At 39.3% G+C, this 23,853-nt stretch overlaps 1 protein-coding gene and 1 pseudogene across 4 annotated transcripts in view; both read right to left on the bottom strand.

Moving 5' to 3' along the window:
* The window catches only part of Ppp1r12b (protein phosphatase 1, regulatory subunit 12B), a 212,546-nt gene that overhangs the window by 12,930 nt on the left and 175,763 nt on the right, over positions 1–23,853 (bottom strand). For all 4 annotated transcript variants that reach the window (XM_013017500.1, XM_013017501.1, XM_013017503.1 and 1 more), the window contains 4 exons: positions 10,515–10,531; positions 6,681–6,825; positions 5,602–5,706; positions 1,560–1,613 (listed from right to left, as the gene is read on the bottom strand). In XM_013017500.1, coding sequence (XP_012872954.1) covers positions 1,560–1,613; positions 5,602–5,706; positions 6,681–6,825; positions 10,515–10,531 — 321 coding nt within the window. The remainder of the gene's footprint in view (positions 1–1,559; positions 1,614–5,601; positions 5,707–6,680; positions 6,826–10,514; positions 10,532–23,853) is intronic.
* On the bottom strand, positions 5,114–5,506 carry LOC105986377 (annotated as a pseudogene).

Here is a 23,853-nt window from a genome sequence, read left to right as displayed (position 1 = left end):
ATTCCCCAGGTACCTCTACTGCCCTGTCTCTGCCCCAGTGGGATGGAGTCACCCCATTGATCAAAATCACAGTATTCTAAGTCTCCAATTAAAAAGATAAAATAGGAGCTGGGAAGGTGGCTCAGTGATAGAGTGCTTGCCTCCCATGCATAAGTCCCTGGGTTTGATTCCTCAGTACCACATAAGTAGAAAAAGCCAGAAGTGGTGCTGTAGCTCAAGTGGTAGAGCACTCATCTTGAGCTGAATTGCTGAGGGACAGCGCCCAGGCCCAGAGTTCAAGCCCCACAAATGATCAAAAAAAAAAAAAAAAGAAAAGAAAAGGAAAAGAAAAATGGACTGGGTGCTGGCTCAAACCTATAATGCTAGCTACTCAGGAGGCTGAGATATGAGAATTGGGTTCAAAGTCAACCTGTGCAGGAAAGTCTGTGAGATTCATCTCTAACAGCAAAAGAGCTGGAAGCAGAGATGTGGCTCAAGTGGTAGAGCACCATCTTTGAGTAAAAATGCCAAGTGAGAGCTCAAGCCCTGATTAGAAAAAAAAAAAGATAAAAAGATACAAGGAGAAGCAGCAGCTTGCTAATAGGCAAACAGACCAGGGCACAGTACTGAGTTGTTCTTGCAAGTTAAAGAATTCAGATGACTGCAACTGACTAAGACTATTGATCATTTTCTTCAGAAGTATCTCCTTAAATTCTTAGGGAACTGCTTCTCTCATGATAGGGAATGATGGTGGTAGAGAAGTAGACATCACTATTTACAAAGAAAAACCACCTGTCTCCCAACTTCTGCCTTCCCCATCATTCTCTCAGCAACTAATTTGTAATTTAGTCTGAACCCAAGGAAGCATCTTTAATCAGATAAGATACCAAGGAGGAAAGGTTACAGGCCAAGGAAATGGAATGTAAAATTTAGCTAACTTTCCAAATTAACAGATAATAACAGGAGAAATGGAAACATATTATATCCCTAAGGTCAAATAACAGCTAGGATTCATCAATAGATTTAATCAAGTTTTCCCAAACCAAGATGTCAAATCCAAGAAAAATATGCTGAGTATAATGGGAGGTCAGAAATTGAACCAGAAGTCCCCTCCCCTCCCCCCTTTACTCAGAGTGACTGAAAGACTGATGGCTTACGTCTCAAGTCGTAAGACTTAAGTCAATGGCAAAGGGTCCTGATGCAAGCTTCCCTTTTGTTCAAGATCAAAGGAAGGGCAAAGAGCGCTTGGACCTGCGTGTATGGACCAAAGTATATTATGGCTCTGTGCATGTGTGCAGTTCTGCATATGGGCAGAATAATTTATGGGATGAGCTCCCAAGGACCTTTCCCACCCGAAGACTGGAAAATGTACAAAGAACTGAATATCGGAGGAAGCCAAGAGGGCTAGTGATCAAATTACTGTCCAGAGTCAGACAAAAAGAATTTATCACCAAGCTGGGAATGCAGTGTGGCATAACTCCCGCCTTCTTAAGATGAACTTTTTCCATTGGCACAAACAATAAAGTTAGAGAAGGTCAGAAAGAAGAGATGAAGTAGGGGGAAAACAGACATACACATACCCGTTTCTCCATCTCCAGCATTGAGGATCGGTCAGAGGTCTTCTCTTGTTTCTGCTGTGCAAGTGGAAAGAAAACATTTGTTACTTAGGCTGTTTCAGAGCCAGTGGAAAGCTCTGCCTTGTTCAGCTTTACCATCAAACATCCAGATAAGGATAGCAGGACTTTCAGTTTAGCAGTCAAATAGAATCTGACAGATTGCCAAGCACTATTATTACCTCTCTAGGGTTTGGGGAGAGCAAAATAGTAGTTCCTGAAATTTAGAACACTTACATGCATAGACATTACACATAATGCACACACAGACCTGACACACACATACACACACACACACTGTTTCATATTTACTAGTTTCTTATACTGCACCTTCCCTTTCCCTCTTCTATGTCCTACCACATCCGAGAAAAAAAGAGGCTCTGAACTTGAATGTGTAAGCGCCATAGCACTTTTTGTTGTTGTTGGTCATGGGGCTTGAACTCTGGGCCTGGGTGCTGTCCCTCAGCTCTTCAGCTCAAGGCTAGTGCTCTAGCACTTGAGCCACTTCTGGCTTTTTCTGTTTATGTGGTGCTGAATCGAACTCAGGGCCTCATGCATAGGAGGCAAGCGCTCTACCACTGAACCACCTTCCCAGCCCCGTCCATAGCACTCTTTTACATGAGCTTTCCTTCCTATTCTTCTGTTTGGGCATCCTGCTTTGAACACAGCAGTTCTGCTTCTATCTAGTTTATAATCTAGACTTTTAGTATGTGGATACAACATTTAGGATATATATTTTAGATACTTTCTGATTTTAAAATAATTAGCATCCATTAGCTGTACAAGAAAGGTTTATTGTAAAAATTTGACACATGTGTACAATGTTTCCTGGTCATCTTTGACTTTCCATTTAAAATTTTCTGAGGGGCTAACAAGAGTTGGCTATTACAACTAAGAAGTAGACTAACATCAGGTAATGATCTTGCTTTAAATAGAAGAGTGGAAAGGAACCCTTAAGTTCCTTTTGGTTATAGCATTATAGAAGTGAGTAGATTTTCTTACACTCAATAGACATATAGTAAGTAAAAGGTGATTGTTTTTGTTTTGCTTCACACAATGCCTACACTTCGTTTAATAAACTAGCCTTCTTGCAGATTCCTCTCCTTTCTTCTCTTCCCCTCTTCTTCCCACTTTCCCTTCCTTTCCCTTCCCCTCTTTCCTTTTTCTTTCCTTTTTCCTCTTTTTTTCTTTATTTTCTTCCTCCCTCGCTTCCCTCTTTCCCTTTATTTGTTCTTAATAGCCAAAACTAGCAATAAAACTTGCTCCTGTGCTTTCACTTTCTGTTCTGAAGGTCATGGCTATCTGCCTTTATAGTAAGTCTACTGTGAAGCAGAAGGAAAAGGAAAGATCATGAGATCCTATATGCTCCAAAGTCTCACTTTACTAAGTTAGAGAAGCTGTAAAAGCTGTGAAGATTTCACCATTTTCAAAGTTCAGTATATAAAGAACTAGTTTTTTGTTTTTGCTTGTTTTGTTTGAAATTTTAGTCCACTTAAGAGTTTGGATGTGGGCCGGGAAGGTGGCTCAGTGGTAGAGTGCTTGCCTTGCATGCTCGAGGCCCTGGGTTCTATTCCTCAGCACCACGTAAGCAGAAAAAGCCGGAAGTGGTGCTGTGTTTCAAGTGGTAGAGTGCTAGCCTTGAGCTAAAGAGTTGAGGGACAGCGCCCAAACCCAGAGTTCAAGCCCCATGACCGACAAAAAAAAAAAAGAGTTTAGATGTATCTTTTATGTAAAAACACTGAGTGTGTCCATGTGATAACTTCCTCCAAACAAACGTGTGACACTTACAGGGCCCTCCCTCCACTGTTCTATCAAACAAGTCCATTTTTGGTAAATTGAGAGTTTGTATAGCTACCATTTCTTCTGAATTTCAATAATTTGTGTTTGGCAAAACTAACTATATTCTGATACACCCAACAAGCAGTTGGCTCAGAGTAGATGCTGTTCCCCAGTGGCTTGGAAAGGCTGATTTGTTTCTAAGGTCTTTGGAGCATCTGCAGCTTGCTGCATATAACACAGGCTGGAGGAAAGGTCAAGAGCTGTCAGAAGCTTCTGCTCGGGAGATGGGTAGCAAGTGGATTTGGGTCCTTCTTGTGACTCCTCACAGGGACTACTTAGCTTTCTGTAATAACAATTACAGCCCCATACTTATCTGTGAGAACCAGCATAAGGTCTTTTTTAACTGTTAGATAAATGGCATTATTCAGAATGAAAATCAGCCTGCTATCTTCTAATGCTCTCTTGAGAAGACATTTGCCTGCTTGGTAATACTGAGGGGAAAAAATACTTTAAAGGCTTATTTAGCCCAACTCCCTGCCTTATGGCAGGGTTGTAATTGTGTTGTATTTTCCCCTTCCTTTGCTTGCTCCACAAAATCTCTTTAAGTACAGCTGTTATCTATCTTTTACAGCTCAGATACTCCAGTGTTCCATGTTTCACTACTACCTTTCGGCAGAAGAGGAGACCCTGGCCAAACTGACTGGCTGCTCTTAGGATAGACCATCCATTATGAGCGTAGCTAAGCCTGTCTCTGGAAAGTGTGAGAGTTTTGGCTGACTTGCTGGAACACATGCAGTTCTGTAGCCCTGTCTTCCAGGTGCTGATGTCCCCTCACTTATCCTAAGCCAGAAGGGCTACACAAGATATTCAGAGGGTAGTCTACCACCCCTTCCCTCATCAGATCCCATGTACCTGGAACTCTACCACTCTACGTTTTAGTCTTTGCTTTTGAATTATATCATGTTACCACATGAAGCAGCCACCTCTGTTTTTCATTTTGCACTCTCCTTGTAAAGAGTCATTTTACCTCAGTTCAGCTTTTGAAATTCTTAGTCTCTAGGCATTCCAGGAGGGCAATAACTCAATAGATTTCCTGTTAACTCTCCAATAACCTCAGATAGCACTGCTTCAGCTTTCAGCTGCAGGGCCTGTTTCACTCGTGATGAGGTCATTACCTCTAGCACACTCTCAAGCACCACCTAATGAAATCAGGCCTTACCATGAAAGGAAGTGGTTTATCTGATCTTCCTGCCATTGGTTCCTAGAAGAGGGGGACCTAGGGGGTCTATTTTGTTCCAGGATGGAATCACTGCTTTGGAATCTAGTTCTGGGATCTAGGACTACCTCTGTCCCTGATGTGACCCAAGCAAACCACTTATTTGTCTTGGCCCTATCAGCTACCTCTCTGTACTAGTTATAGAGTCTTGTTACACCTTTCTAAGAGGTGGTACGCAGAGAAAATGAACGGAAAAACATGAATAAGTCAAGAGAAACTGTCTAGGGCTAGCCTTGGAGTGCTGGATTATATTTTCTACTAAGAAATGAATAGATAATAATGTTAGCATTCGGCCTATCAGGAGTTGTTCACTAAACTTTCAGCTTTCAATTTTAAGTTAAACATTGGTTGAACTCTCACATTAACTTAGACTCAGAGGCTTTTTATCTCACTGTCATTGCAGAAGCAATTTTTATTTTGTGGTTGACAATTTGGTGACTACTTTCTTCCTTTTGGTGGTGTGGGCTCAGGAGCTCTTAGTGGGGCAGGTCTACTTCTTCTTTACCACCACAGGCTTCTGGCTGCACAGGACGGCACTAGCGCTGCTGATGGCAGTCATGTGCAGATGGGGGCAGATCTTGTGCCTGATGCTGCCTGTGCATTCTTATTGGTCTGCACGTAGGATGTATCTGGCTTCTGCTGACTAGCTCTGCTTCATGACTACCACAACACCTTTGTTGCAGGCAGCAGGTTCCATGCCCACAGTCTTACAGTGGATCAGCCCCTTGTACCGAAAGAAATTGCCGGCCTTCAGGTTATTGGGCTTTGTGCTATAAGTTTGTTTGTTCCTCTTGATGAGGAAACTGAAGGGATTCCTTATGACTATCCATTGCAGAAGTGCAGATATGTAGGAGATGGAAAGAGCCTATCTCACATCTTGTCCCTTAGATTCCTAATCCACTTTGACTCCTTATATCAGCCTCTGTCTCCCAGCTTTGTTCCCCTACCACTCACCTGGGCCATCTTCTCAAGCTTGGATTTTATATCTGACAGCTCTAGCTGGGCCTCCTGAAGTTTAGTTTTCAGTTTTTGGTTTTCAGTGAGGGCATTCTCATAGAGCTGTAAGAGGAAAGCAGAATCAGGTCACTAGAACTCCCAGCTGCAGCTGTTAAGAATGCCTGGGCTCTATACCTAAGTCACCACTGGGAGTGAGTGGAAAAGATGAAGGAAATCTAGATAGGGAACAGGGCACATTCTTGCTGACTTCTATAAGGCATGATCCCAGGAGCTGAACACAAATAAGATGTTCAGTAATGTTAATCTCTGAGAGAAAAATCCAGTCACTCACTTTCTCTTGTGGGGCATTTACACTGCTTAAAAGTGTGGCTTCATTGTAATTGTAACCCCTCTGTACAGTATGTTCACAAAAAATAAAAAATAAAAAAAATAAAATAAAATAGAAAAAAAGTGTGGCTTCATGTACAAAACATAATTACCTTTTTAAAAAACCGGTCTATATGTACATACTGCCTTTCATCAAATTCTGCTTAAGAATATCAACAAAGAAAAATTTCCTTAACCAAAAATGTTTTCTCCTGGTATCTCAAGCACAGGGGACGTTTTCAAGGTCTAGCTAGGAAGCAACAAAGGAAATAAACAATAAAATGATTTAAATCTTCTCCAAGCTCAGATAGATGATTTTTTTTAAACTAACATAAAAAGGTATTTAGTTAATATTACTAGAGCCTTATTAAAAGTACATGTTTATTAAAAATAGCAGTCTACCCAATGATTTTCAGGGACCTACACAGACTAAACTATCTGATAATTCTTAATTTCTTAGTTTTTCCTATACCTCTAACTATCAAGGCATAATCCTACTGCAATAAAAAGAAAACAATATCCAAATGAGTCTTTTTTGAATGGGTATAGCGGTGAAGCAAACCAAGAAGTCTGCGAGGAATTGGTTGTTATTGAAGTGTCTTTTTTTCCCTTTCAAAACCATGCTGATTTTTTTTTTTTTACAGTGGAGGAAAAGTGAAAAGTTTATCTGCTGTGATAACCCATGGTCAGGAAACCGAAAAAGACCCTACTCTTTTATAATCCCTGTTGCTGTCCTCTTCCACCCGGCTGGTCAGGCTGGCCAGTCGGGCCTCTCGGGCTTCCCGACGAGCTCTTGCTGAGGCCCGGTCAGCATAAGAATCGCTGGTTGTGGGGTTACTACCTCCCGATTCCAATCTGTGGGAGACATTAAAGATAAAAATTGATTTTGAGAAGTATATGGGTATAGGGTACTTTCTGCTTTTCTAAGAAGTGTTTGAGAGTCCTGGCAAGAAGCAATGAAGAGCATTCCTTCTTTGAATCTCTCAGCCTGCATTCCTGGATCTCAAGGCTAAGCTGTACAAGTATGGAGCTTTTGGGAGGAAGGCTATCATTTGCCAAGAATGGAGCTTTCCTGAAAAATTGGTGGTTTGGACCCATGTGCTGACTTAAATCTTAAGAGCTTTTCAAATTAGTTTGGAGTTGAACAGCTTCCCTAATGAGTATGTTTTTAAAAGCAAAAGTTTCTTGGATCTCAGTGGCTCTTGGAAAATGATTATAACAAACTGTCAATGAATCAGAAACATGAGCGTTGAGACTGAGCTGGAGGCTGAATGGGGGAGGCATGCCGATCTACTTTCAATCGGTGTACTATTGGTGTACTAGAGTCCCTAACAGTCCAAGGGTGTCATTCCAGTGCTAACACAGCTCATTTTTATCCTCTATTTCATATCAAGACTTGTGTCTGTAAATAGGACTTCTACATTAGCAACAGAGCTCTTAGAGTTGATGTGAGTTTTATTTCTACTATTGCTAAGTGTATTAGGGAAGAGTCTCTCAGCTGATTATCTGTTTAAAATATAAGACTATCATTTTCCCCACTGGTCCTTAACACTGGCTTGTATTTTCCTGGATTTTGCTCTGCTAACCAGAATGTGGAGCATGTTTAAAGTGCTATGTACAAACCAGTCCTGAAGAACAATCTATCTCCAAACTGGGCTGGTTTATAGCATTACAGCTGCAGCATTTGAATCTGATGTTTCTGTGGTAGCTATTGACAAGGTTGGGGTGATGAAGCAAGCATGAGGAGAGCCATGAAGATGAGGGCAGACAGGAGAAGAAAGGTAACTAGTGATTATGGACACCAATGTCCCCTTTTATAGAGATGTGAAGTCCTTCTTTCCTACCTACCTACATTCCCTATCTCCCTCCCTCACTTCTCACTTCCTTTTTTCTTGATAATAGAAATTTCTATATTGATTTTTTTCAAGTTTGTATAACATTATGTAGCACCAAAGTGTTTATCCCTATAATCTCTCATTCAAGAAATAGTCAGGGCAAGGAATGTGGCTTAGTGGTAGAGTGCTTGCCTAGCATGCATGAGAGATCCTGGGTTCCATTCTTTAGTACCACATAAACAAAAATAAATAAATAAAATTATTAAAAAAATCACTACTAAGAGTTTAGTTCAGAGTAGGGGGCATAGTTCAAGTGGTAAAGCACTTGTTTAGCAAGTTCAATACACTATGTTTAACATTTTACTACTACCAAAAAATAGCTTGGCTCATATACTTGCAAAATGTCCAGTATTATGTTACAATATATACTTCCATAAATAAAATCAAGTAATACCTATGCTGTCTTATCCCCTTCTTCCTCATACTTAACGTTATGATTATAAGCACCTAAATGTATAAATAAAAATAAATTTGGCTCATTAAAAAATAATAGAGCTGGATGTTGGTCGTTTACACCTGTAATCCTAGCTATTTAGGTGGCTGAGAGATCTGATGACTGAGGTTTGAAGCCAGCCTGGGCAGACAAATCTGAGAAGTGTGTGGCTCAAGTGGTAGAGCACCAGCCTTGAATGAAAAAATGAAGCAACAGTGAGAGGCCTTGAGTTCAAAACCCAGTACCAGCATTAAAAAAAAATGACAGCACAGTCCATTCCTGGTTGTTAATTACCTTTCAACTGACAAATACATATTTTTTCAAAATTCTCTGCTACCAGGACTATTACAATGAGTAGTATTGCCTATAAATCTTGGTGTTGTCCAACTTTTTATTAGAACAAATCTTAGAAATATAATTGTTTAATGAAGTGATAAATATATTTTAAGTGCTGATAGTATATGAAGGTGTATAGAAAGGTAGAGCCATATTGCCTTCCAGGGAGGATTAATCCTTTTCAATAACAAATAAATTAGTTTTATCATTACTAATTTTAATGTTTTAAATATCTCTGGTTATTCATACTGTTTTTGAATTGCTTGTTCAATCCTTTGGCAAGCTGATGATCATTTTTTGCTATGTTGGAGGACTCTTCTACACAGTTGATACACAGTTGAACTTTTACAACTTTTACAACAAGGTTATAAGTATTCTTTCTATATCACGTTTTGTATCTGTCTCTAGTGCTTTTACCAGAAGAAAATTTAAATTTTATGTAACTGTGACAATTTTTACCTTTATGGTACAATGCTTGGAAAGGCATTTCCTATACAAAGATTATAGAATAATATTCCCTACTATTTTTGTGGGAATTTGTTTTTCTTTTAATCAAATTGCAATCCATTTGGAATGTTCCTTTTTGGGGGATGGTCATAGCCTGAAGGAAGGTGGTACCTCCCAAACAACTGTCTAAGTTATCACTTTTTTTTTGTCGGTCATGGGGCTTGAACTCTGGGCCTGAGCACTGTCTCTCAGCTCTTCAGCTCAAGGCGAGCGCTCTACCACTTGAGCTGTAGTGCCACTTCCGGTTTTCTGGTGGTTTACTGGAAATAAGAGTCTCACGGACTTTCCTGCCTGGGCTAGCTTTGAACTGTGATCCTCAGATCTCAGCCTCCTGAGTAGCTAGGATTATAGGCGTGAGCCACCAGCACCCGGCTAAGTTATCACTTTTGAGAAATTGTTTCCCCACTGACATGAAATTTCATTTTATACATATGACTTTATGGGAGGTTATGGTATGTTTCTATCACTCTATTTTAAACTGTATCTCATTGTTGCTTTAATCACTGCAATTTTATAGCATATTTGAAGTTTGTAGAAGTCTCTTTTCACAAATGGCATCAAGCTGGATGCCAGTGGCTCACACCTGTAACCATAACACTCTGGAGGCTGAGATCTGGAAGACTGAGGGTCAAAGCCAGCTTAGCAGAAAAATGTGAAACTCCATCTCCAAAAAACCTAGCAAAAAGCCAGGATGGGGATGTGACTCAAGTAATAGAGCACCAGCAGTTAAGAGGGTCCTGAGTTCAAGCCCCACGACCGACAAAAAAAAAAAAAGAGGGTCCTGAGTTTAAGCGCTGGTAACAATAAAACTACCCCCAAATTCTGTTACATATCACCTTAGGTACATGGTATAGTGTTGGGTCCCTTATAAAATGAGAGCATTTAGCCACAATCTCAATGCAGGTTTGCACTCTGCAGTGAAGTCTTCCTGAACCACTGATTAAGGTGTCTCTTCTCTGTGTTGATTTTAGCATTCATATTTCTAAACAACATTCATTATGTTCTTTGGAAAGGATCTGTCTTCTCCAGTAGTTTTGAAAGGTAACTGTTGGTTATGGATGGGTCATATTCATGTTGTTTCCCTAGTGTTAAGCATAGTGCCATGTACTGGTGCATTAGGAAAATTAATCTACTGGACATATATAAGGTAAATTGGAAAGAGGAGAACCTGGGGACAGGAAGTTGAGTTGGAAGCAGATCCATTACTTTAGGCAAGTAATAAAAGTCTAAATTATGTGGGGGCTGTGGAAATGAAAATGAAGAAAAGTATGTGAGGAACATTACCAAACAATTATATAAAGCTAAATTCAATTAGACATATGTTCACTCACAAGTTAACATAAGCATGCACACAAAACAGGGAGAGTTCTTACCTAGAAAGTCTTTCATGCTAGAGAAAGGAGACAAAAACAAAAAAGAAAAGAAAACAGCATTAGTAAAGGACTGATTTTTGTTTCCAGTCATAATTGCACTTTTCAAATCAGATGTCTCACTTCACAGCTGGAGATGGAGATACAATTTAAGGAAAGCAATTCAACTGACTGCACAGAAGGCTACTTAGCTCTAACTTATACTTATTTGCATTCTATGACTGGCCAGATTCAAGGCTTTGGGGCCAGACTCTTTAAAATACGTGTCAGTAAAAAGCAAAATGATAAAAACTCTACCCTTACATCATCAGCAAACCAACCTTGTGTTCCAAGAGTGAATATCATTGACTTTTTATGTGACATTGAGCTTTTGTAAATCACAATATTTATCCTAATAATTTCCTTCAGTTTTCAATTCCTCCAAGCCTTTTCTGATTAAATAGTGTCACTTATGAATATTAAAACTCAGGACATTTCCTGTCTCACTCCTGTATCTATAGTAAAGGTAGAAGAGTGAGGAGTTAGGGGATGGAGTAGGGCAAGTATCATCCTAGTCCCTAGGATGATGGTAAGAAAAGAAAAAGGAAGTGCTCTGAAGTCTCAGAAGGAGTTTCACAGATGCAAATTATAAGCTGGTCACTGTAAATAAAGCAACAAAAGTGGTTATGTGTGTGTGCATTTTCCATTTATTTATTTGTGATCTTTAACCTCCTATCACTATTTTTTAAAAAGGACTAAAAAATAAGCATTCAACTGATATGTATGTATTTTTTTTCCAAGGTGTTAATATGGAACAACATGTTCAAGGACAGATAAAAGAAGAGAGAAACAAGCAGTCTGGTAATACCACCCTGGACAATTGAACTTAGGGGTTACTTGTGGTACTGCTTGATTAAAATATTAACCAATCCTTGGAAACCATTAGCTTGTCAGCCAACACAGCATGACAGCCTCACAGCTGTCCGTGTATGACAGAACCTATCAGGTGGCTTTTCCCCATGGAATTCCTCATTAAATTAGAAGTTATATTCATCGGAATGATCTCTACACTTTTTTTTTCTTTCAAAATGAACACATCCTAACTTAATCATGGAGATTCTCTTTCAGTAGGTCTGGAATGAAGTCTTCCTGTATGTAATTCTTATGTATAGCCCTGGTTAAGCACCACTGAAACATGGAGACACATGTATTGAGATAAGAAGTGATTGAAAAAGTATGCGGTATATCCCTCATATTCTCATATACTTAGGAGTTCTTCAAGGATCCTGAAATAGAAATCTAGAATTCAGCACAATTCTAGGACTTTTCATGTCCCACATTTATACATTTATATCTGATCCCCAGTAGTTATATGCATATCTCACACTATGAATGACTGTCTTCAACAATCTAAAGTTGTTTGTTGTTTTCTTCTCCTTGAACCTTTTGTCTGTTTTGGTTGTTGTTTCAGTCCTACGGCTTCAACTCAGGGTCTGGGCACTGTCCCTGAGCGTTTTTTCCTCAAAGCTAGCAAGGCTCTATCACTTGATTCACAGATCCACTTCTGGTTTTTCAGTGGTTTAATTGGAGCTAAGCATCTCTTGAGTTTTTCTACCTTGGAGGGTTTCAAACCAAGAATCTCAAATCTCAGCATCCTGAGTAGCTAGGATTATATAAGTGTGAGCCACCAGCACCTGGCTGAAGTATTTTTTTTTAATGACTCAATAATTACTTTATATATAAACAATGTTCCAAGAGTATCCATAAAACTCAGAAGCTAGGCTGTTGGTTGGTTATGCTTACTCACTTAGCTTTGGGATCAGATTATCCTTAGAGCATCTCTGTGAGTTAAAATTCATAGACTAAGAAAAAACAGTAATTTATGAGAAGCCAAATAATTGAACTCCATACTGGCAAATGTCATGAGGCTACTGTACTTAAAGTGCCCATTATGTGCAGTTTTGTAGGGAGGTGCAGAAGAAAAGCTCAACTAGCTGCATGACAAGCCAAGAAGGCACCATGAATGTGGTTAATGGACTGGTTTGCAGTACCACATGGAGAACATGGAGTTAGGTGTAGCTCCCAGTAAGAGGCAATCCAGAAAGAAATGAGTTCCAACAAGATAATGTTGAGAAATACACACACACACACACACACACACACACACACAGACTCACACACACATGTGCACATGTGTGTACAAACATACTGTTATGAAGAGTTCTCCAAAATATCCTTAACTAATGTAAGTCTACTATCATACTCTTACTATCTTACTGCCCACTGGACCAGAAACATGGTACTCAATAAACTGACCTGATCTGAATTGTTTCCATTTCTGAGTGTGATGGCTTTGGCTGGCTCTGAGTTCTAACTTTCAGTCTGGCATTTCTGGCCACAAGATCTTGTCCTTGTCAAGTTACTACCTACTCTAATTTAAGACTTAACGGTGTTAATGATGAGGCCATAAACTCAAACTGTCAGTCTCTTCCTCTTCTCTCCATTTTCGGTTGTAAGCATATTATGCTGGTGTTGATAACTTAGTACCTTTGATCCAGGAAACTGAGTTTACATGCTATCAAATGAAACAATTTAGGAAACTATGAATTTTTTCTCATTGCTTCTGAGCAGAACAGTCTTCACAATTTATCTAAACTTTCTGGACAGCCACCCTAAAGGGTGGACTTTTCATATTTTCTCTGAGATATGAAAAATTAACTCATTTATGTTTTTAAATTAAATTTTATTTTTGCCAGTCCCATTAAACTCAGTGCCTGGACACTGTTCCTCGAGCTTCTTTTGCTCAAGGTAAGTACTCTACCACTTGAGCCATAGTGCTACTTCCAGCTTTTTTTTTATTGGTCCGTTGTGGGGCTTGAACTCTGGGCTTGGACACTATCCTTCAGCTCTTTAGCTCAAGGCAAGCACTCTACCGCTAGAGCCACAGAGCCACTTCCGGTTTTCGGGGGGGGGGTGGGTGTTATTGGAGATAAGAGTCTCACGGACTTTTCTGCTTGGGCTGGCTTTGAATTGTGATCCTTAGATCTCGGCCTCCTGAGTAGCTAGGATTACAGGTGTGAGCCACTGGCGCCCCGGCTACTTCTAGCTTTTTAAAAAGAGTAGTTTATAAGGGTCTCACAGATTTCCCTGCCTGGGCTGGTTTGGAACAACAGTCCTCAGATCTCAGCCTCCCTAGTAGCTAGGTTTACAGGTTTGAGCCACTGATGCCTAGCTTAATTTTCAATTACTTATTTTTCTTTGGGTGGCAGTACGTTTTAACTCAAAGACTCATACTTGCTCTACCACTTGAGCCATACTTGCAGCCCTAAAAAGTACCCTTTAATAATCAGGCTGGTATACTTTGGATTTTCTTTTCTTTACCCTCCTGAAACACAAGCCCATTTCTGCACAGCATGCACAAACCAAGGCCTGATTACCTTTCTCACAATTAAATTAGGTCTGTTAATTGCATTTGTTTTTCCTGAAATATGTGACCTTGTTTGACAATATCTCCTCCTCAGTTTCTTCTTTGTAAATGTTCTATTTGTTGGGTAATTTTAACCATATCTTCAGCTGTAAAATTTTGCTACATAGACTAGTCCAGTTATCTCAGTAGTAAAGAAACAAACATTAAGATTTTTACTGGGTACTAATCTTAGCAATTATACATATATCAAAGCATGCTAATCATTTATTAACCATTTTCATTTAAAACATGCTAAAAGCATAATGAAACTGTATGTCCTATGATTACACATAGAAAAGTTTTCAGAAATGTGTGACGTACTGCACAGTATACAGCACAGCCTCCCCTGAGGAGGCTGTAAACTGCAAACACTTATCACCAGAACACAAAGAAACTAGGTGAGAACTACCAAGCAGCAACCAGAGAACGATCATGGAGGGGGTGAGGGTGGGGGTTCCTGGATTATGAAAACATAAGATTCCACAGTGCTTAAATTACTCTTTCCACTGAGAACAAGAAAGGTAATGCAAAGGGTGCTTAGACTAGTTCTTGCCCCTGTATTGGTTTTTTGTAGGTGCTTGCTAGAGCCAGTCATCTAACTAGTTAGCCTGCCTGGACTAAAAGTGTTTTAGACATTAAGATTCTCTATTGTCAATTTCTTCTTTTCTAAAAATGTATAGAGTATGAGTGATCCAATAAAAAGGCAGCAGACACTTTACCTAGATCTAGAGAACAGGGGCTATTCTCATGTTAATCTTCACTTTCTTCACCTCCCTCTCAAGTTTCTGACTCTGGAGCTACATGGGCTCCTTTTTATTTTTTTAGTTATAATTGCCTTCGAGGGCTAGCTTTAGCAACATCCTGGGAAGGTCAACCCAACCAAGTAGAAAGAGTACTTAAGCCTCCTAAAACCTCAAACATTAGTCAAATTTGGATGCAGAGAGGTTAACACAATTATATCAGTATAAGTATAATAAGTATTATTTCAGAATGGAAGAAGACCGATTTCTGAAGGAGATACTGTTCTCACAGGAAAGGAAAAGAAATGGTTTCCTTTAAACTTATAGCCTGAAAAGAATATTATTATGAGCTGCAAGGTAAGCTAGCTTAAAAATACACAGAATTTAGTGTTTAGTTTTCCTGCTTTTGATAAAATGTCTTAGGTTTTTAGATCATATTTCCTGATTTTAATGGATAGAATCCTTCTAGAAACTACTATTTTTCTTTGCTTCTCAATACCTGGATAATTAAGGTTTGATGAAAAGTATTGGTTAGATTTAAGGAGACAGGTTTTGGCTGTAGGGTAAGGAGCTGATTAGTGAAGGAATTCTAACACCAAATTTTCCTTTTCATTTTACTGTCACTTGAACTAAGCACACTGCATCTGTTAGGCTCAAATGGTTTCTCCATCTAGAAAGCTGACTGCCAATCCTACAGGGAATAACCTAGTAAATCTAGAGAAAAGATGGAGTAGGAGTTTGCCTAAATGGTCTCAGGAGGAACAGTGAGCTAAGAAGTGACATAGAAAAGGCAAACAGAACCAAAACCAGGGAAATGAGCACTGAAGGTATGTACTCCCAGAGTAGAGGACACCAAAAGGTAAGAATAGAGGGCAGGACAAAAGGAAAGACCTAGACCACAAGGTCAAGTCATCTCAGTCAATCTCTGATGCTTTGGACACTGGGAACATGGGCTTTTCTTGGCTATGTTCTTCTACCTTTCCTTCTCTGAATATTTTAAAACAGAACAGAAGGCAGGAGCTGGTGGCTCTTACCTGCAATCTTAGCTACTCAGGAGGCTGAGATCTGAAGATGCCGGTTCAAAGCCAGCTTAGGCAGGAATGTCTGTGAGACTCTTATCTTCTATTATCCACCAGAAAACCAGCAGTGGTGCTATGACTCAAAGTGGTTGAAGGTTAGCTTTGAGCAAAAAGTGAGTTCAGGGACAGTGCCCAGGCCCTGAGTACAAGCCCCAGGATCAACCCAAAAAACAACAAACAGGGCTGGGAGTGTGGCTTAGTGGTATACTGCTTACCTAGCATGCATAAAGCCCTGAGTTTGATTCCTCAGTACCACATAAACAGAAAAGCCAGCAGTGGTGCTGTGGCTCAAGTGATAGAGTGCTAGCCTTGAGCAAAAGAAAACTCAGGGACAGTGCCCGGGCCCTGAATTTAAGCCTAGGACTGGCGCAAAAAAACAAAAACAAAAAACAAAACAAGTAAAAACAGAACAGTACTTTAAGTCTACTCAGCAGACTATTCTTAGTCTACTTTTTAGATTTGCATAGTTTATTTCCACATAATGGAAAATAGTTTAGTAAAAGCACAAGTTTTCTATCCAGTTTTCAGATTAACACACAAATAAATGTATTGTTGTCACATACTTTAACCAGGAAGTCTTAGAAAGAATGTATTTTTCCCTTTTTGTGTGGTGGTGGTAGTACTGGGGATTGAATTCAGGGTCTTGTACTGGCAAGGCAAGTGATCTACCATCTGGGCCAAACCTCCAGTCTCTAGAAGGAGCTCAAATGTTTTTTTTAAAGATCATTTTGCTCTGCATTCCACTGAAGACAAATAAATGATGGTCATTAAGATAGGACTCTCTAGTGTATCCAAACTACAAAAAAAAAAAAAGCAAAAAGAAAACTGTTCAGAAGAATTGCTTCTATAGGTTTAATGGCTCAAGTGGGGGCAAATGATATTGTGAATGATACCCTGTAGCAGAAGAGATTAAAAGCTGTTTGAAAATCAACATGAATCCAGAGTTGAGGTAAAAAGAATATTTAGCTAGACAGAACATGGTTTAAAAACAGCCTCCAACTTAAGAAGCAGACTCTTTCCTTTTATACCTCTTGAAATACTCCTATAATAATCTCATTGTTTAGGCCTGCTTCTAATAAAAGAGTGAGACTCACCATTAATTCAAATGGCAATCCTTGAAAGGGACAGGAACCAGGAGGTTTTGATTTGTGAAATGACAAGGGCCTCTCAAAACACCAGAGGTTGGCTTAGAAAATCCACACAAAAGCTTTTAACTTAAAAGTTATCAGGAGTTCAAGAAGGTACATAATCAAAACCAAACTCATTCTACCAAGTTTAAAATAAAATTGTAGCTCTGGAAAGCTGGGCCCAAGGGAAAGGAATGAGACCAAGTCACATGTTTATTGCCAAGACTGAAACTGGTTTAACTCATGTTCCTTTGGAGTCAGGGCCTGACCCCACAGTGACGGGGAAAAAAATCTCCTATTTACATATTCCAAATGAAGGACAAGCAGAAGAACATTTTATATCATGTTCTTGTGCACTAGCTAAGCCAGGGGAAATGAACTGAGCTATTCTGGGATGGTCTATAGAGAGCCAGCCTTCCCTTCCAGAGTTCTCAAATTAATGGCCAACGATGAGTAAGTAAATAGAGTAAGGCTGCAGCTAGAGCCCTTCAGACTTTTGCAGCTCCTACAAACCTAATCACTACCTAAGCTTCCTGTAAAATAATATAATTTTATAATTTCGTAACTTTTAAGAATCATTCTAGCTTCAGAATGAAAATATTTCTAGCCCCTCTACCTTAGGAAGAATGGTCTTCATAACTCAAGTGAGTGGGACTTTAAAAAGATTTGAAATAAGAGGAGTGGTATATTTGTAGCATTTTTTTTATTGTTTGTTTTTTGCAGGTCCTGGGGCTTGAATTCAGGGAGCTGTCTCTGAGCCTCTTTGTGCTCCACTAGTGCTCTATCATTTGAATCACAGTGCCACTTCTGTTTTTTTTTTTCTGTTTTTTTAAAAATATATTTTTATTGTGAAAATACTGTACAGAGGGGTTACAATTACATGGGTAAGATAATGAGTACATTTCTTATCAAGCATTGTAGCCTCCTCCTTTGTTTCCTCTTCCCATCCCTTCGTATCTCTCCCCCCATCCCCCCCACCAAAGTTGTAAAGTTCGTTTTTCGACATAATGACTTGTACATCTCATTGTTGCAATGGGTCCTCTTGTATCCCTGTTTTAACAATTTGTTTTTTCCCTTCCCCTTCACATATACCAATATCATATATAGTGAAAGCAGGGGTTATACCATGGGGGAGGGACATACAAGGCAACAAAGACATAATCTTATAAATATGTTAGAAACAATCGCATGAAAGATCTCTCTTTTGCCACTTCTGTTTTTTTTCTGAGTAGTTCACTGGAGATCAGAATATCATGGACTTTCCTGTCTGGGCTGGTTTTGAACTGAGATTCTCAGATCTCAGCCTTTTGAGTAGCTAGGATTATAGGCGTGAGTCACTGGTACCCAGCTACACCTGTAGCTTTTTTTTTCCTGGTCCTGGGGCCTGAACTCAGGGCCTCGGTGCTGTCCCTGAGCCTTATTGTGCTCAAGGTATTAATGCTTACCATGTGAGTCACAGTGCCACTTTCTGATTTTTTGTTTATTGGAGATAAAAGTCATATGGGGACTTTTCTGACTGGTTTGGCTTCGAACTGTGATACTCATATCTCAGCTTCCTGAATAGTTAGGATTACGGGTGTGAAACACTAGCACATGACTCCTGTAGCTTTTAAGTGGATCTAATCTTACACAAGAAGGGGCCTTGTTAGGGTCACAGTTATCCCAAAGTGCTACTCTGCTCTGAAAGATTAAAAACTGCAATGTTCTTTGAGTCTTCAGATACATAAGGATGGATTTAGGGAGGTAAAATTGCTTTCTAGAGCAAACAGTTATATTAAAATGTAAACTGCTGGGGCAGGAAATGCTTTTGTATTTTATTTGCTCTTTCTTGGGGATGCGTGTGTGTGCAGGGTCCTTTAGATAAGAAAAACCTCAGCAATTCAGAACATGCTATAATAGATTCTGATTTGAAGCATATTTATGTGCTAGTTGTTTAAATTTATTTACAAAGTGAATTAACATCATAGTATAATAACAAAAAATAACTTGACTATTTTTAGGATCTGTTTTTGAGCACCTGCAAATGGCTTTAGGATAATATTTCACATATAATTGACAGACACATTAAAAATCCTAGATCCAAGCTAGGTGTCAGTGGCTCATGCCTCTAATCCTAGCCATGACAGGAGGCTGAGAACTGAGGACCATGGTTTGAAGCCAGCCAGGACAGGAAAGCCCGCAAGTCTCCATCTCCAATTAACTACCAAAGAGGCCAGAAATGGAGTGGTGGCAAGTGGTGGAGTACTAGCCTTAAGCAAAAGAAATTTAGGGACAGTACCCAGGCCTAGAGCTCAAGACCTCCAACTGCACAAAAAACAAAACAAAACAAAACAAAACCCAACCAACCAAACAACAACAAAACCTTAGATGCATTAAAATCATAGATCTTTCTCCTTGGCAAAAGTAGGAACCCACAGTTATATCACAGGTACTTAAAAATAAGAAAACCCTACCAATTTTAAAATGTACAATTCTAGCAGCTTTCTGATTGAGATTTGCCTCTTTCTACATTTTTTTTCTAAGGTTTTCCTCTTTTTTTTTTTTGCCAGTCCTGGGGCTTGAACACAGGGCTTAGGTATTGTCTCTGAGCTGCTTTTGCTCAAGGCTAGCACTCTACCACTTGAGCCACAGCATTGCTTCCAGCCTTTTCTGTTTATGTGGTATTGAGGAATTGAACCCAGGGCTTTATGCATGCTAGGCAAGCACTCTACCACTAAGCCACATTCCCAGCCCCAAAGTTTCTCTCTCCTTCTCCTTCTCCCTCTCCTGGTCAGTCATGGGGCTTGAACGCTGGGCCTGGGTGCTGTCAATCAGCTCTTCAGCTCAAGGCTAACACTCTACCACTTGAACTACAGCACCATTTTCACGTTTTCTGGTGGTTTATTGGAGATAAGAGTGCCTAAGCTGGCTTTGAACTGCAATCCTCAGATCTCAGCCTCTTGAGTAGCTAGGATTACAGGTGTGAGCCACCAGCGCCTGGCTAAGGTTTTCCTCTTTTAAATAAGTTTCTGTGTTCTCATCTTCCTCTCTAAATCAGATCCAACAGTCAGAGATATTGGCAAAAACTCAGGAGCTATTTCAAAAGGGACAATAATTTTACTGGAGCAGCTATACATCTCACGGACAATAATTTTACTGGAGCAGCTATACATCTCACTGGTTAATATCCAGGCTCTGGACCTAGACCTAGACAGCTGGCTGCAATATTACTAGTTATGAGATATTAGATAATTGCCAGGTTCTCTCTGCCAATGTTCTTATCAGTAAAATGGGGATTAATGCATAAAATTTATTGAGAACATTAAGTAAAGTAATAAATGTAAGTGTTTGGTACAACACTGGCAGAGGAAATGTTCTACAAGTGTTAGCCATTGATGTTGGTAAAGTTTTCCCTGATTTTTCATTTTCTTTCTTGTGGTCCCTTTTTCTTTCTTTTGGTCCCTTTGTTCTCCCAGTGCTTGCTGGATACAAGAAGAATTAGGCTCAAATAAATTCTTTAGCACTCAAGTACAGGGTTTTGTTTGCAGATTTTGATTATCCAGGCTAAACTTACCCTATCTAACCTACAGACATAGAAGCTCATTATTTAACTGTCTAGATGGTATATAGTCTCCCTAGATATATTCTTTCCAACCATTTGAAGTCGACTTTGGACACAAAGATTTTTCTTATTTTAAATGACTTAATATATGTTCATTTATTTTACATGTAACATCATATATCTAAAATACTTACCTTTTCATATAAAACAACTTGAAAATTGTTACTTGCTATTTCACGTACAATTCCTATATGAAAATGTTGTTTACATAATGAACCATAAAGAATTAAAGTTGAGACACACATTCAGTAGTTAGTTCTACCTCTGATAGAACTCCCTGCATCATGTAACCACAGAAGGTTTCTGGATTTGAGACTCTAATGATGAGAACTAAGACCTCAGCTATAGAGAGCCACCACCTACTGCATAATAAGCAGGTCAAAAACACAACCAAAGAGGAGCTGAGAAATAACAGAAGACCAACTCCAATCATTTCCCTTTGACCTTCAGGGTATAACTAGTTGTCAGCGCACTGAAACATTATGGAATTGGGGCAGGGGAACAAATCAAGCCAGTGCTCCATACTCTGGGAAAAATTTCAAATTTAAGGAAAAAAAATCTATGGTCACACAATCTGACTGGGAAGAGAAAAACTAGAACTTAACCTCAAACTTAACCAATCGACCCTAAACTGACTTCCTCAATTTCTAGATCTTTTGAGAACTGAAGATGATTGCTGCAATAGAAAGTTGACAATACCCCCAAAGAAGTAAGTGGTTCCAGTGGTAGCTGGAAAGGAAAAAGCCTTTGGAGAAGTATTTGGAGAAGTATCAGCACATCTCTGCCTGCTCTTTGCTACTCTTCCTGGTTCATTCTCAGCCCTTTTGTCTTAGTGTATCTACTTTTTAGGCAAGCTCACCATTTCCACAGTTTTTTTTTTTAAAAAATAAATATCAATCCTTTCAGCCTATAACTTTCTCCTGAGCTTCAGATCAACTACAAGTTGAATATCCCTTATCTGAAATGTGTGGAAACATAAGTATCTTAGATCTTGGAATATCTGCATACAAATAATGAGATATATCTTAAAGATGAGACTGAGATAAAAGTAGAAAATCCACTTGTTTCATACATACCTTACACACACAACCAGAACATAATTTTTACAATGTTTTAGTGAATTTCCATTTTTATGTGAGGTCAGTTATAGAATTTTCCAATTGTTGCACCATGTTAGTGTTCAAAAAGTTGTAAATTTTAGAGCATTTTGCATTTTGGATTAGGAATGCTCTACCTATCTGAATGTCCCAAAGCATCTCTAATTAAACCTATCTAAAAGTGAAAACATTTCCCTACTCAATATGGTTTTGCCTATTGTGTTTGGAAAGTAACTTTTCATTTAATCTTTTAACCTTGTCACTTAAACTAGAGTACTGGCATTCATCTTTGACTCTGTCCTTTAGTGGTTCTTTCATTCTGGCTCCCATTCTATCAGTCTCCATGTCTTGTTAGGCTTATCTGCTAAATAACTGAATGTTTCTCTGCATTATCTGGAAAATGTCCTATTCAGGCCTGGTCATGTCTCATCTAAAATATTGCAAACAGGAGCCCAGTGACCTGTACACTTCCCAACCCACTCTCTAACTTTTGGCCTTCACAGTGGCCAGAGTTATTTCCTTACAATGCACCTCCAACCACAACTATACATACATACATACATACTACATACATACACACACACACACACACATACACACATTTTTTTTTTTTGGTCATGGGGCTTGAACTCTGGACCTGGGCACTGTCCCTTATCTCTTCAGCTCAAGGCTAGCACTCTACCACTAGAGCCAAAGCACCACTTCTGGTTTTCTGGAGGTTTATCGGAGATAAGAATCTCATGGACTTTCCTGCCCGGGCTGGCTTTGAACCGTGATCCTCAGATCTCAGCCTCCTGAGTAGCTAGGATTACAAGCATGAGCCACTGGCTCCTGGCTCACAACCATACTTAAATCTTCAATACTTTATCCACAGGATATCTCCTCAAATCCTCAGAATGACAAGCTAAGCTCCATATGATGTGGTCTCTGCTAAGTCTCCAGACTTATTTCCCATTATACTTCTAAATGTATCTTTTGTTTGAGTCACACTGATCTGTAGCTCTCAAAATAATGCCATACTTTTTCATATATTTTCTGCCTCTATTAGTGCTATCTTCTTCTTTGCCCATCTAGTTGTTGTTATTCTGTATATATGAGGTTAATACATTTGCCTCTGAGTTTCTATAATACTCAGTATATATATGTCTTTATTAGAAAATTCACTTTCCTGTGTTGTAATTCATTTAGGAACTCTAGTGTCTAATATAGAGGCTTTTATATAGCAGATGCTCATGCAATGCTAATTGTGGGAAGATTCAAAATTGGGTAATTTGGCTGGGTGTGCTGGTCTATTCCCGATATGCTAATTCTGTAGGAGGTTGAGGCAGAAGGATTACTTGAGACCACAAGTTTGAGAACGATCTGGTAACATTTTAAGCTTTGTATTAGGCAAAGCAAAACAAGCAAAGCAGGGAGCCATCATACCCACTTATCACAGGATCAGAAAATTAAGAGTGGCAAGGGCAAGACAGAGCTTGCAGGAGAGGAGCTTGTGCCTTCCAAACTCCAAGTCTCTGTGGTCACAAATCAGTCTTTAGATGCCACTTCATCTCACTCTCTGAAGGCCATTGAGCTAGAATAAATGTAATGGCTCCTAATAGTAATCTTTAGTCCTATAGATCTTCTATCGTGGCGTGGAAGACTTGGACTGAAGAATGATTGCTTATTGACTTTTCTTGATTAGAGTAAAACAAACAGAATACATTAGTGGATTTTAATTAGGCAGAAAAAATGGTTAACAGATTGCACAGTAATTAGCACTGTTCACCCAGATAAATGTTTCTTATTCTAGAACAACAAATTATGAAGTAGAGTAAAAATGGCCTCCAGATTACTAGTGTCCCAGACGTAGTATTACAGGTAAAAAGGACAAGATGAGATGTACAGAAGTAATTGTGCTTGCCAGAGGTGGTCACAAAGCACCTCTGAAGAATGATGATCAACACTGAAGGTTTGTAAAGCAAAGAGGCAGAAGGCTCTGGTGGGAACCAGAGTTCCTAGATAGATAAGCTCTCAGGAAAGTTGCAAGCTTTTGTCATGCACTTAACTACCAGATGTACTGATTAGTTAGTAAGACTGGTTATACAACAAAGCAAGTTGAATAACTGTTCCATTTGTGTACATTAATGGTAGAGTGAGAAACATTATTGTCTAAAATATTTTCTCTTGAGATGTTAGGCCTGAAGGAATCCATGTGAAATGGGGAAAATGCTACTGACCTTGGTTTATAAAGGAAGCTCAAATCCTAGGATC

The sequence above is a fragment of the Dipodomys ordii genome, unplaced genomic scaffold (assembly GCF_000151885.1).
Source record: "Dipodomys ordii isolate 6190 unplaced genomic scaffold, Dord_2.0 Scaffold35, whole genome shotgun sequence".
Classification (NCBI taxonomy): Eukaryota; Metazoa; Chordata; class Mammalia; order Rodentia; family Heteromyidae; genus Dipodomys; species Dipodomys ordii.
The sequence above is the reverse complement of the archived record's forward strand: the minus strand, read 5'-3'. Positions and strand labels throughout refer to the sequence as shown.